General features: G+C 58.2%; 1 protein-coding gene across 2 annotated transcripts in view; it reads right to left on the reverse strand.

Annotated features, from left to right (window-relative positions):
- Window positions 1–13,663, reverse strand: part of OLFM1 (olfactomedin 1) — a 35,076-nt gene extending 21,413 nt beyond the window's left edge. The window contains exon 1 of one of the 2 annotated variants that reach the window (XM_063353470.1): window positions 13,149–13,663. In XM_063353470.1, coding sequence (XP_063209540.1) covers window positions 13,149–13,214 — 66 coding nt within the window. In that variant the 5' untranslated portion in view covers window positions 13,215–13,663. Of the gene's footprint in view, window positions 1–1,690; window positions 2,144–13,148 lie in introns of those variants that run through there. The other variant, XM_063353469.1, reaches the window with a different exon arrangement.
- Between the last annotated feature and the right edge of the window lie 386 nt (window positions 13,664–14,049).

The following is a 14,049-nucleotide window of genomic DNA, read 5'->3' on the forward strand; positions in this document are numbered from 1 at the left end:
GCTGTAAGGCACCGAGCGCATCGGGGTGGGGAACCCGCTGCCCCGCCGTCCTTACAAAGCACTTGGCTTCTCTTTGACAGCGTGAGAAGGATGTGCCCGAGCCACCAGTGAGGATACGGTGTCCTGGCTGAGGGCTGAGCAGCGATCAATGTGTCTCTGCAGAGCTCTCCCGGATCCGGCAGCAGGAAAATCGGCTCCCCTCAGTAAACGGACACCGGGAGTTAGGTTTCCCCCCTCCTCTGCCAGACTCTCCTGGGGATGGGGAGGTTCACCAGACAACCATCTCCCTCCAAACCTTCTGCGGGTCCTGGGCAGGGGAAGCCCGGTGCCATGCCCTGCGGAGCATGCCAGCAGAGAAGGGATGCGATCCGGAGGGTGTGATCCGTGCCCCCGTCTGAGCTGCCAGGACACACTGCAGAAAGGGAGCCCAGCCCCAAACACAGCACGGTCCCCAGCCCCCCGCCTGCCCCTTCTGCTCTCCAAACCTCTCTGATCTTAATTTTCCTTTGATCTCACAGTACTTTGCAAAATACATTATTTAATCACAATTTGGCCTCTGGTTACTTTGATGGTACCACCGTTTTGCCAACTGGAAGGGAAACGTTCTTTCTACTATTGCAATGTATTACAAATAACCTTGCAAACACCCATGTTGCCAGACACACACACTGAGAGCGACGGCTAGGCAGACCGGCAAAAAATTTGATTCTCTATCTAAAACAACTGGAGAAAAAAAAATAATAAACGGGTCTCATAATCCCCAGAAAAAAAATAAAAATTCCCAGCTTCATTCACAATCAGCAGAATCACTACCCGAACCACTCGTCTTGAAAGAGCAGAGCTGTAACACGTTAGCTCTTTTCCAAGGCACAAGCATGCAGCCTGGAGGCGAAAGGTGCCCGTTTTTCCCTGCTAAGGGGAGACAGACGGAAGGATTGGATTTCTCAGCCATTTCCAAAGTGGCAAGACCAGGCACCGTACCAGCCCTCCAGCGAAACGGGGACAGGAGACATACGGCACCACCACAAACACCGCAACTTCTCCCCTGCATTTTCCATCCCATTAACGACTATTGATTAAAGCCAAGGGAGGCGAACGAGATCTTGCGGGACCTGCTGTCCCAAGCGGCTTCGCCCAGCGACACCAAAGCGGCGACGAAGGAAACTTTGCAAACCCTTTGCCTGAAGGCACGGGGGGGGGGGGGGCGGGGGGCACCCGGGTCGCCCCCCAGCCCGGGGCTAGTGATGGCTAAACCCGAGCGCAGGAGAGGAGCGGCGCTCCCCGCACGGCCACCCCACTCCCCCGTCCCCTACCAACCCCCCCCCACCCCGGCCCCGCAGCGCCCCGACCCCGCTCCTGGGGGGCACTTTGCAAGAGATGCTCCCCCCTCCATCACCCCGAGGGGCGGCGGCCCTGCCTCCCCCCGGGGTGCTGCTCTCTGCACCCGGGGGGGCTCCCGCAAGGCCTGCCGGTGGGAGGGAGAGCCAGACGACCCTGGAAGTCCCGGGGGTGCGGGGCGGGGGGGACACCCGAGCAAGGAGGGATTTCGGCAGCCCGGGGGACACCCAGGCGAGGAGGGAGCGGGCGGCCGGGGGTGGGGATGGGGGGGAGCGGGGCGCAGGCGCCCCGGGAGGCAGAGACGCTCCAGGCAGCCCCCCCCCATCCCCTGCCCGCCGCCCCCCGCACTTACTCCCGTGCTGCGGTCCAAGGTGCCGCCCGTGGCCGCCGTGAGTTTGGTGGTGTTGAGCCCCACGAGGGAGGGCAGCGTCTGCGACATCCAGTTGGTGATCATGGCCATGGTGCTGAGGACGACTCCAATCTTGAGTAAAGGCACAGACATGTCTGCGGGGGGGGGCGCCAGGCACCCTTCATTCTGCACCGGCGCCGGGCTCCATGCCGCTGGGGACGGGCTGCGCCAGCCGCCCGGCCGCCGCCGCCGCCGCTCGCCGCCGGCCCATCGTCCCCCGCCGCCCCGCCGCGGCCCTGCCCGGCGCTGGCGATGGTGCGACCGGTGCCTCTACCGGAGCCGGTGGTACCGGAGCGGGGTTGCCTCCTCCCTGTGCCCGCCGCCGGGCGCGCCCCAGCCGGAGCGGAGCGGAACGAGCGGCTGCGGGAGGCGGGACGGGACCGGGGCGGGCGGAGGGAGGGAGGGAGGGGCGGGGAGGGGGGGGCGTGAGCGCCCAGCCAGCCGGAGCGACTGCGGGTGGGGGCAGAGGGAGAAGGAGAAGGAGGGGGTTTGGGGAGGGGAGGGGAGGGGGGAGCGGAGGGGAGGAGAGATTGTTGGGGAGGGAAATAATTTTTTTTTTTTTTTTTTTTTTCTGGTGGTGGTGGGAGATTTGGGGACGCGGGAGCGGAGGGAAGGAGGGGAGAAAAGATTTCAGGAGAAAAGATTTGGGGGAGAGGGGAAATATTTGGGGAGAAAAGATGTGGGGAGAGGGGGAAAGAATTGGGGAGAGGGGGAGGGAGAGATCTGAGGAGAGGCGGAAAGGTTTGGGGAAGGGAGAGAAAGATTTGGGGAGAGGGAAAAGATTTGGGGAGAAAAGATTTGGGGAGAGGGGGAAAGAATTAGGGAGAGGGGGAGAGATTTGAGGAGAGGCGGAAAGGTTTGGGGAAGGGAGAGGAAGATTTGGGGAGAGGGGAAAAGGGAAAAGATTTGGGAAAGGGAGGGGGGGGAGACTGGGGAACGGGGAAAAAGACTTGAGGGGACGGAAAAAATCTGGTGGTGGTGGGGAAAGGATTTGGGGAGAGCGGAAAGGAATTGGGGAGGAGGCGGCAAAGATTTGGGGAGGGAGCAGAGGAGCGTCGGCGAGGGGCGGGGGGGGGACGGGGGGCGGCTCCCCCCGCTGCGGCGCGGCCCCGCTGCGGCGCGGCCCCGGGGCTCCCCCTGCCGGCTGCCGGGGGCAGCACACCCGGGGGCTGCACCGCTTCCGCGCGGGGTGCGGGACGCTGTCACCTGGCGGTCCCCAAACCCGTGGCCTCCCCGGGCTGTCGGTCACCAGGGCGCATCCCCTACAGCCCCACAGCTCCCCGCCCCTCACGGCACTCCATCAGCACGAGGGACGCAACGCACTCGCGTTAAACCGAAATGCCCCAAAACTCTGCCCTGGAGTCGGCAGCCCTGCCCTCGCCGCATTCCCAGCGGGAAGGGCTGCATGGGCAAGAGGGATGGGGCACCATCAGACGCTGCCGGAGCATCCCAGCCCAGAGTTCCAAGAAAAACTCTTGGCTTTCTGTGGCTGGTGAGGCAAACCCCGCTGAGGAAGCCCAGGGACCATCACGCTGCAAACAGCGCACGGCGCGTCTGAACGGGCCTGGCACAGAGTCTGCAGCGAGATGGAGCTTGTGCACAACTCCGTTTTCCTGAAGGCGTTTGCAGAACAGTCCTGCTGACTTCCAAACCAAAGTGTCTGACCAACAGAGACCTGCAGTTCCTTGCACATCGTTCCCTAAGTGAACCTTTAAACACCTCGTGCAAGGCAAATTATGAAATTAAATAGGAGTGACACCCCTCACTCTGCTGGCATAGCACTCAGCATGTTGGAGCGGCCACCGTGGCCCTGCTGCAGGAGACCCCGTCTGTTCCGTGGCCCTACCACCCCCAGCCTGACTGGCCCCGTGGGAGCCACCACATTCCCACTGGATTCTGATCAGCCTGGCCGCAAACCTGCCACCTCCAGAGCTGCTCTTCCCATGGCCTGGCTCCTTGGGGTGGCGGGTCTCACGGTCCCCTCCCCAGGCGCTGGCTGGGCTAGAGCTGAGAGGGGCTGAGGGCTCCCCAAAGGCTTGACCCGCTCTTCCTTGCCCTGCAGCATCCAGGATGGTGTGGGGAGCAAGTGTGCAGAGCAAATCCCAGCCAGGGAGGCAGGGAGCTGTGCCCTGAAATGCAATTCCTGCCGAGCCGACCTGTCCCACCTTAACGGGACCTTGCCCCCTAGCTGGGGACCCTGGCGTGGGATCATCCCAGCGCACCCCAGCACTGCTGGTTTGGGCAAAGGGAGCAGAGATGGATGACAGCCGCGGGGAGCTGTTTCTGCAGGGAGCGCTGGGGAGTTTCTGTAACGCGCTGAAATAAAAGCACATTTAGCGAGTCCACCAGGTGGAGAAAAAGAGATGAGTTAGAGTAGGAGCGCTGGTGCCAGCTCGGATCCTGTCCCTCCGACAACGCGGAGGCAGAATCAGGCGCTGGGAGGCAGCGGCTGGTGCGTGTCGCAGGCTGCAGCAGCTGAAATGCCATCCCTTCCCTGAAATGCCATCCCTTCCCTCGCTTCCCGGCACCCTCAGACCGTGTCACCCCTGCCCTTTGCCCCCGCTCGGGCCAGACCGGCTCTAAGGCGGGTAAGTCAGCCAGGTGACAGCTCAATCTGCTGCTGAAATCAATACGAAAACACTCCTGCCCTCTGAATCGCTGTCCTGCTTAGGGCTCCCGACGCAGATTAACCGTTCCCCCGCACGAAATCAGCCTCACCCAGCCCAGGCACGGAGCATCCGGAGCATCCTCCCCGTGGCAAGACCGCTGCCAGGCCGTGCGGTGTCGTGCCTGGGGAGGCGTTTCAGGCTGCGGTCGTAGGAACAGGTTTGTTAGGCAAAAGCCTCGGATGGCTTCCGTCTTTGAGAATAAATCCCTGCTCCCCGTTCTGCTCCAGTTCAGCCTGCTCTGCTCTAACAGGTGCTTCTGCTGTGCTCAGCACTGTAGCAGCCCGGCCCCTGATTGCTTATCTGATTTCATACCGTATAAAACACCTGAGTGCTGCGCTTAAATCACCTTAATGTTCGTCTCGAAACTGAGTTTGTAAGTAAAGTTTATCCTTCATATTCGTCTACTCCAAACACATACTGAGCGAATTAGACCTACAGATGCTTTATTATTTAACATAGCATTCAGCGGGGTGACGAGCACTCCTTTGCCTTGCTCTGGATTCCACCCGGACTAAAGAAAGACTCATTTCCTACCGGTGCACGCAGGTAATTTCATTTGTATGCCCTCCAAGTGCTTTGTGATGATTAAAGCTCCTGCAGACGGGGCCAGCGAGGCGCAGAGAGGGGCCGCAGCCACAAGTCCCTGCTAAGGAGAGGGCCCATTCCCAGGAATCTTTTCCCGGTGCCCAGCACAGAGGGTCCGTGCAGGTGGGGGGAGGCCGGGCAGCCAGAGCTGCTCCGCTTCCCTGGAGCAAAACCTGTCGGCTGAAAGAGGGACCGTGCGTGTAATAACGGGGGAGAGAGGAATCCGGGTGATTTCCTTTCTTTCTCTCGCTTCCAGTGTTTACGAAATACCCAAAAGTAGCAGTTTTTCCAGGGTAAGATAAAGGGAGTTAAGGTTTTTGTCAGCGTTAGGTTGATGATTGGACTCAATGATCTGAAAGGTCACTTCCCACCGAGACAATTCCATGATTCCATAAAGCAGGGACAACAAAAGTCCAGCTGTTCTTCCATCCCTTTTCTGAAAGTCCAGTGGCTTGATGCGCTAACGACCTGTGCCAGGAGCAGGATGCTCCTGAGCCCGTAGAGGCAGAGCGCCCTTCCCCAGCACCTCCGGCTGCCCGTGGCACAGCCACGCCAAGCCGTGCCCACCTCGGCTGCCCCAAAGCTGAGACCCGGAAAAAAAGATGCTCCCAGAAATGCCGCCATTTCCCTTTTTTTTTTAGGGGCAAAGGGCTGTTCAGAGGGAAGCGGCGGCGGTCGCTGCTGTGCGATGAGATGCTGCCGGTCACCTCATGCTGTGCCAGGTCGTGGGCATCAAGCAGGAAAATGACCCCTGTCATCTCAGTGCCTGAAGCAGGTGACGTGCAAACATGGAAACATCTGCCCTACCCTAATGATTTCCCTGCTTTTGGAAGCCCAGCATGGCAACAAAACGAAACACAGCAAAAAAACAGTCGGGATGTGACCTTGATGTGGGAGACCTGACATTGCCTTTCCTCCTGCTAGAGCAAAGGAGAAGAAATGCTTAGCGACATGAAGAAGGAGGAGAACTCAGACGACTGTTTTTGACCCGATAGCATTCTCTGATGGGTCTTCCGAGAGCAAAGCAGGATCTGTCCTTAAAAGAGCAACTTTCCATCATAACGTCTGCAGAAATCTCTCCAGCACCATTTTTTCTGAACTGGTTGAGATCACCCTTCTCCTGATCACTTTGGGGTTTTTTGTCACAGGGCATTGCCCTGAAAAAATACCCCTCGTGATGTCACGGAGTTTTTCTTGTCCCGGTGCGCTCGCTTGCAGCCACCCTCCCCACAGGATCAGGGGGTGCAGAGCCGCCCTCTCCGAGCACCTCCTGCCGTAAGCAGGGAAAGACGAACTGTTAGGGAACAAAAGATCCTCTTTGCATGCATATATTCTGAGCAGAGAAAGAAGAGGAACGACGGATAAAAGCAAAGAACAGGGACTTCCAAAATAGCTACTTAGTGGAAAATTCCGCTGCTGGGAAGCGATAATGCAAAATGTGACGGTCTGCCTAAAGGAGCCCTACAAGGGTCAAGGTTTCAAACAGACCCACTCTCGTGTGTGTGTTTGTGTGTGTGTGTGTGTTTGTGTGTGTGTGTGTGTGCAGGACACGGCGGTCATTGTCTCCCTCTCCTGGCTGGTTCACAGAAGAGGTCCTGAAGTTTCTCTTGCTCCCAAGCTTTCGTGGGGACAGCGTCTGTAGACCCTAGTCAGAGAACTCCTCTTTAATGCGTGGTGAGAGGATGGGATGTGCTTTAAGATACGTACACCTGTATTTTAACAGCCTCGAATCTCGCTGGTGCTCCACGCTGGCTCAGTAAGTGCAGGAGGCACCTCAGCTAACACCCAACAGCTCCAGCGAGGAGGATGCGTCCAGCCGAGCTGGTTGCTCACTGGAGGGCAGTGCCCCAGGCACCTTCCCAGGGCTGGTGGCTCCTCTCTTGGGAGCGAAGGGCTTAGGAATTTGGCAGGGCACTGGGATTGCTCTGCAGTGCACAGGACAGCCCAGACGCCAGCTCTTTCCGACTCTGCACTGGAGACCCTCAAGATGTGCTGTGGGAAAGCTCTGTCCTTTCCAGAAGGAACTTGCCGTCCTTCTGGAAATTTCAGGGATCCTCCCTGAAAGAAGAGGAATGATGGATAAAAGCAAAGAACAGGGTCTTCCAAAATAGCTACTTAGTGGAAAATTCTGCTGCTGGGAAGTGGTAACGCAGAATGTGACGGTCTGCCTAAAGGAGCCCTACAAGGGTCAAGGATCGACTTCAGGGATCCTCCTTAGGTACTTGGACGAAGTGACTTTTCTCCAATTTTTCCCTCCCGTAGTTGATGGAGGGGCTCTGGACCGGCCTCTGGAGGACTCTCTGCCTCCACCGACTCTTTGGATCCCTCCCGGAGTCCTGCCCGACACCAGGCTGCCAGAGTCCCTGCTGCTGCCCCGCTGTGCTTGCGAAGGAGCGTGGGCTGCGTGGAGGCAGGGGGGCTGCAGGGGGGGAGGACACCACAGGGTTACGGGGGGACAGAGCCCGGGACTCCGCTCTCGAGAGAAGGACGATGTTTCTCATCCCTCTCTCAGCTCAGCAAACATTCAGCCCCTTCCCTCGCGCTCCCCGTTGCCTGGGCTTGGGGCAGGAGGTATCCACAATCCCTCCGCACCAGCCTGCGGGCAGCGGGGGGGCTGTGAAGAGTGCCAGGCAGAAGAGGCACCCCACCTGCCCTGGGAGGCAGCATGGGCAAGTCCACCCTCATTAGGGAACATACACTTTGTACCCGTCACCTTTGGAGCGTGGGACAATCTTCTGTTGCATTTGCCGTGGGGCATCTGTCCCTCAGCAGGTCACGACTGCCACAGAACGAAATGGCACCAGGTTTCCCTGCTTTTTGGGTCTGACTTCCTAACGTCCTTGCTTTTTTGCCTGTTTTTTGTCGCTATCTGTGCTACCATCGCTCGCACGAGCTTCCGTCCTGAAGCTGGACCCTGTCCCCTCGGCACTGTACCGACGCGGAGCAAACTTCCCCTCCCGTCACAGGGAGGGTATGGATGGACAGACGGGCAAAGCGAAGGAAGAAAAGAAAATGCCAATTAAAGACCCCAAAGTGCATTGGAAACAGTGAACACGATGCTGCAGGTCACTGCCCGTGCCTGGAGCTGGGCTTGGCCCCAGGAGCGGCCGCGTTTCGGGAGCCCAAGGCTCTGCGGAGAGTGAGCCCCCAGCTACGGACAGCGTGACGGCTCCTTCCACACACAAAACACCCCACAACCTCTCCTTTTGTTATCTGCACAGCAAGCAGAAACACCCCGCAGCAGACAGAACACGCTCTTTGTGTCTCACTGGAACAGAATAATCCCCTTTGCAGGTCTTTACTTGGCTAAATCTGTGTTTAGCTAAAGCTGCTCTTGACATTAAACCCGTGCTCTACCAGCGGGTGCCAATACGTGCCACAGCCTCGGGGCGAGAGCGGAGCCCGGGAACGTCGGCGCAGGTTTCGCGGTCATGTCAGTGGGTTCCTGTTACTCGGATGTTTTGGTTAAGGGTGATGATTTTTTTTGGCGTATTTCCCTGGGTCGGTCACACGCCTCCAGTCAGAAAGCGCCTTTACACCGAAAACGCGCTCTGCGCGTCGCTTGCTAGAAAACACGGCGTCGCTCCAGGGTCGCTCACTGCTGGGCGTTCACAGAGCGAGCGCTGACACTTGCTATTGCCCCGCTGTTATCTCTCCAGATCTTTTGCATTTTGGCTGGTTTTGATGTCTGCCTCCCAGCTGGGACGGGGAGGGAGGCTGGGAGCCAGGACCTGAGCCCTGAACAGGGAGAAAGTTTCCCCAGGGCCAAACCCCAGGAGAAAAAGCTGGTCCGGAGGCTGGGAGCAGGGCTCCTGGGCTCAGCTCCGGCAGGGCAGTGGCAAGCAACGGCTACAGTCTGCAGAAGAGGGAGCATCGGGATTTTGAGATGCTCTTCTCCCACGGTCAGGATTTGCTGGTGCTAAGACACATCTCAGGCTGTGCCTTATTTTCCCCAAGAGCATCTTCCCCTTTTGGGGACCTGCTCGACTCTCTCAACCTCTTGAGCACCTCCCTGACCACCCGGCTCTCCCAAAGAGCCTGGCTGAAGCACCCACAGGCAACAAGCCCCAGAGGGACACTCCTCGGGTGTCCCTGTCCCTGCCTTGTTCCCTTTTGTTCGCAGCGTCATCACAGCAGAGCAAAGCCAACACTTATCACTCATAACTCGAGAATTAGTTTCTTCCACCGTCAACGCAGTCTACAGCCTTCATCTGTCTAATTCACTCAGATAGTAATTAGTTTTGTATTACTTTACACAGTGATGCTAATACTGATTACGAGGACTGATAACTTGAGTAATAAATACGACCCAGGGCTGAAAATTACCTTTCTTTTTTATTGGTTAAAGCTGAAGTTAGTGAAATGAAACACAAATTGGTTTATGAGATGAGGCAGCTGCCTCTTGTTACAGGCTGCGGACTTGCAGCTTAATCCTACTCTAGTTTCCATGTGTCTCCCTGACAGGGGAGGGAAGAGCCCGGCCACCATACCGGGGACTGGGAATTTCCCCATGGATGGAGGGGACCCAGCACGGCCGCTGCTGGGGCAGAGGGGCACAGGCAGCTTTGGGGAGGGCAGCCTTGGCAGCTCCCCCCCCTTCCCTGAAAATAGCCCCAAAAGGGACCTGACATGCTTTTAGGAAAATCAATAGCAAAATTGTTTTTCTTATTTTTTTCTTTCTGTCTTTTTCCCCCCCCCCCCCCCCCCCTCCTTGCAGAAACACTAAGCGTTTAATGACCGCCTGCTCCAGGAAGGTATTTCTTCCTGTGTGGTTTCAATGATTACGGGGTAAGTGGATGTCAGGGCGCCAGCTGCCCCGCTCTGCGCCTGCGAAACTTTGAGGAATGCAAAGAGGTTTTCACTGGTAATATGCCACGACAAAAGGAGAGGCTGGACAGACAGACAGACAAGCAGAGGGCATCCTAGACCCCCTCTGCCCATACCCCTGGCTTTACTGCAGTGGCCCAAATCCCCTGCCCTTCCAGCAGCACTATCTTTCTGCACGTGCTAAGCAGATCCTTAGAGAGCGTAAGTTGGCTCTGCTCCTTCATGGCCACCAGGAGAGCCGCCCCGGGTCTCACCGAGAAGAGGACAAGGAGATAAAGCCCTGTGCTTTGCCCAGGAACCCTCTGCCCAGAGCTGCCTGTGCAGCCGTAGCCAGGGTGCTGCACCCCAGGGTGCCCAGCGCAGCGGCTCTGCCCCCCCCAAGCCCAGCCCCCGCACCCCCAGCCAGCCCCTTCCACTCGGGAGAAGGATTTGTCATTTCAGGCTTTGATGGCTGACCCGTGGAGAGCCCAGGCAAGGGGCAAAACAAATTTGGCAACTAGAAGAAACCCCAGAGCCTCCTGCAGGTCTCACCCCGGGCTCCAGCCGCCCCCCTCGGCGCTGCCTGTCGAGGGGACGCGGGGGATCGAGGGACAGGCAGGGGATCCTGCAAAGGACTGGGATGGGGGGGGGGGGTATGTGGGGGCAGCTCTCCCCTCGTTTCACACGGGTAGAACTACCATCCACCTTAGGCAGGTCTCAAAGCCCCCCCCAAACCTGGGGGTGCCGCCCGCAGTGTGTGCATCACCCGTGTGCTCCCAGCCGGGCGTGGGCACCCTTCCTCCCACCCGGGGCGACCATCAGAGGATGCTGCAGTACCAATACCTTGAAGACAACTCCCTCCCCTCCACGAGGAGAGCTTTCCCAGCACCCAGCTGGAAGGACAGCCATGTGCTCGCCCCATCCAGCCCCGTTTAACAGCCACCCCTCGCCCCATTTCTTCCTTTCCGGTGTCCTGGCCCGCCAGTGTCACTGCAGGGAGGGAGAGGAGGGGACAGCAGTAGCTTCTGCATCGTCGGGGAAAGCTGCCTAAATCAGCAGCCTCTCTCCCCTGAACCTCGATCCCTCCTCCCCCCGGCACGGGATCTGTGGAGAGGATGGGAGAGACTCCACGCATGTGATGGAGATGTGAATCCGGCACCAAATTAAACGTGGAAGCCACTGAGCTGGGCGGTGCCTGGGCTGAACGGCGTATTTGGGGATTGCATCTGGCAGCTGTGCTACAGAAATGAGATGCTAAAACTCTGGAAGGGCTCTGCAGTGCCAAGCGAGCCAGCAGGCATGCTGGTGGGAGAGCTCTGCGCGGGGCCTGGCAGGACTCGGCTACCTGCAGGCAGCAAAGCCCAGGTAGCCACCGCAAACCAGAAACTAGCCCCAGCCGACGGCGGCTCAGCAAAGCCAGGGCTTTAGCAGGGGCTTCCGACCTCCCACCAGCGGGCAGGCACGGAGCTCTGCCGAAGTCAGCCCGCAGCGCTCAGCCCCACAGGTCAGAGCAGATTTGAGTCCCCATCCCCACCCCGATTGAAAGTTGGGTGAAAAGTTGGGAGCGCGGCATTCGCACAAAAACAAGACAGCGAGAAAAGGAAAAAGTAGCCAGGCAGAGCGGCATCCTTGGCACAAGAGGTGGTAACTCGCTGTCCTTGAAAGACACCACCAATGCAGAGAGATGGGGGTTGACAAGGCCGAAAAGGGAGGGTGACTGCCTCTGGGGAGGGGGGCACCACCCAGGTGCCCAGGCCACGGGTGCAGCCCCTGGGGCTGGGCAGGAGGGGCGGCCGGAGGGGCAAAGGGGCAGCCCCCCCAGACTGCTTCGCCAGGATGCAGCCGTGGCCCCGGGCTGGCCGTGCCCTCGGCTGGGCCGGGTACGTGGCGAGGAGCCCCTTTTTGCTGATTCCCCAGCGATGCTGGCGGCTTTGTCCAGCGCGGCGCATGCGTGCTCCCCCCGCATCCTCTCGCACACAATGGGCTTCTCCTGGGCACTCACTTGCAGCTCTGGTTCCTTCCCACCCCTCCTCAGCCACACAGCTCTTGGATATCTTTGCTTCCTCCCCCAAATTACTACCTTCTCATCCCTTCTCTGGAGGGCTCCCTGCAATTAAGGCAGCTCTTACTTTAGCCGTTTCTTCCTGGGGGCAGCAGAAATACTCTGAGGGTGCAAAGCCCCAAAGGCTTCAGCTACTGAAACTTCAGCAATAGGGCAGTGACAGGAGAGAGCATTGTCAGCAGGAGAGAGGAAAAAAATAATCTACATAAAGCATCCAGGATGAGAGCCCAGCTGCTAATTGCTCCTACACTAAGAAGCCTCCATTCCCCTCCTATTTATAGCTTCTTTTTCTTTCTTTTTTTTTTTTGCTTCCAGGCAGCACCACAATTAACCCCACAATCTAGAGCATCCTCTTGCAATTACTTTTCTTCCTTTCCTCAATGACTGGGGAAAAAAAACCAAACCAAAGACCATCTCTCTGCCTGCCTCTCCCCAATTATCTTAAAGAAGTCAAATGGAGTTTTATTTCCACTTGCAAGAGATGGCTTTTGTGTGCCTCCTTCCCTGCTCCCTCCTCCCCCCAGCCCCACTACTCACTTGGTCCAGGGGCTGGGACAGTAATTGCAAGCATTAAAATCCAGTTTAAAAAAAAGAAAAGGGCAAAAAAAAAAAAGGCGGAGGGGGGAGAGGGAGATAAATAAGATGCTCCTCTCTCCCACAAGCCTGTCACAGATGGAAACATCAAGGGACATTTAAATGTCACCGAAAATCAGCAAAGCTACCCCCACACGAGGAGCTGGTGTGGAAGGGTGGGGGGTGAGGAGGAGGGACAGACACCGCGCACTCACGTCTGGTCCCCGCGGGGACCCGGGACGGGCGGCCCCGAACTTCGCCGAGCCCCAGCCCCGCGGTGGCGGCCGTGGCCAGCCGAGCCCGGCGGCGGGGGTCCCGCTGCCCCCCCGCCCCCCGACCCCGCACGGCAACTTTCCCCGCAAGCGGGGCGGGCAGGTGAGGACCCCCCCAAAACCCCGCGGGGATGGCGGGGCACCCCCGTTCTCTGCCCGGCTCTGGGGTCCGGTCTCCTGAGCCCCCCCCGACTTGCTCCCCACCTCCTCCGCGGCCCCCCACCCCCGGCCCGCAGGGTCCTTTGCAGGGCGGGCTGAGCAGAGGAGGGATGCCCGGGGAGGTGGTGGTGATGGGGGGGGGGGATGAAGGTGCCGCTTCCTACTCCAATTTTCTTTTGTGCTCTCGAGGTTTAATAGAAAATGGCGTTGGGGAGAAAGGGAGAGAAGGGGGGAGGCGGTGTGGGGGGGCTGGGAAAAGCAAGAGAGGAACCTACTTGAGTGAGTTCTGTGCCCATCAGGATGAGGAAGCAGAGGGTCAGGAGCTTGCTTGCCGGTTGCATCTCTCGCACCCAGTTCTAGGCACCTTGCATACAGATCACCTCCCCGGCGAGTCTCCCTGTGCCGATCACCGAGCGCCTCGCTGCCTCCTCAGTCCTTTATTGTTATTATTATTTTAATTACGAGAAAAGGGGGAAAAAAAAAAAGAACAAAAAAAAGAAAAAAGGCAACAAAATGAAATTTAAAAAAAAAAAAAAATCAGAACGATTTCCCGGGCGGCTCTCAGCACCCCTAGGAAGCAATGCAAGAAATCTGCTTAGCAGAGCCTTCACTTTGCATATTTATTGGGATCCCAGTTTCTCTCCTCTGCTCTCCGTGCTGGCTCTCTGGCAATTCTTTTTTTTTTTTTTTTTTTTTTAATGGCTCCCCTGATCGAAAGGCGTTTGCGAGGAGAAATTCAACGGAGCACGAAATGATTATCTCTGCTATTGCCAAAAGTTTGCCTTGAAAAAGGAGGGGGGGGGGTGATGGGGAGAGGACAGGGATTAAAAAAAAAAAAAAAAAAAAAAGAGGAAAGGAATTGGTAGGGCTGGCTACTAGCAGGGGATGGCTGTGGAACAGGATGTGACATCAACTAAGGCGGGGGAAATTTAACTAAAGACGGGGAAGGGAGAGGGGGAAAGGCAGCCTCGGGAGCGGCGGTGCAGGGGGAGCGGGGCCGGGCCGGGGGATGCCGCGGCGGCGGCACCGGGGGGAGAAGGGGATGGAGCCGGGGGAGGGTTAACCCCCTCCCTCCCTGCCACCGGCGAGCTCAGGGACCTGCTCAGGTGCCCCCGCTCTCCGGGGGTGCCTGAGGAAAGAGGGGATGCAGAGGGATCGCATCCCCCCCCTCCCCCC

This window comes from Chroicocephalus ridibundus, chromosome 15, assembly GCF_963924245.1.
Source record: "Chroicocephalus ridibundus chromosome 15, bChrRid1.1, whole genome shotgun sequence".
Lineage (NCBI taxonomy): Eukaryota > Metazoa > Chordata > Aves > Charadriiformes > Laridae > Chroicocephalus > Chroicocephalus ridibundus.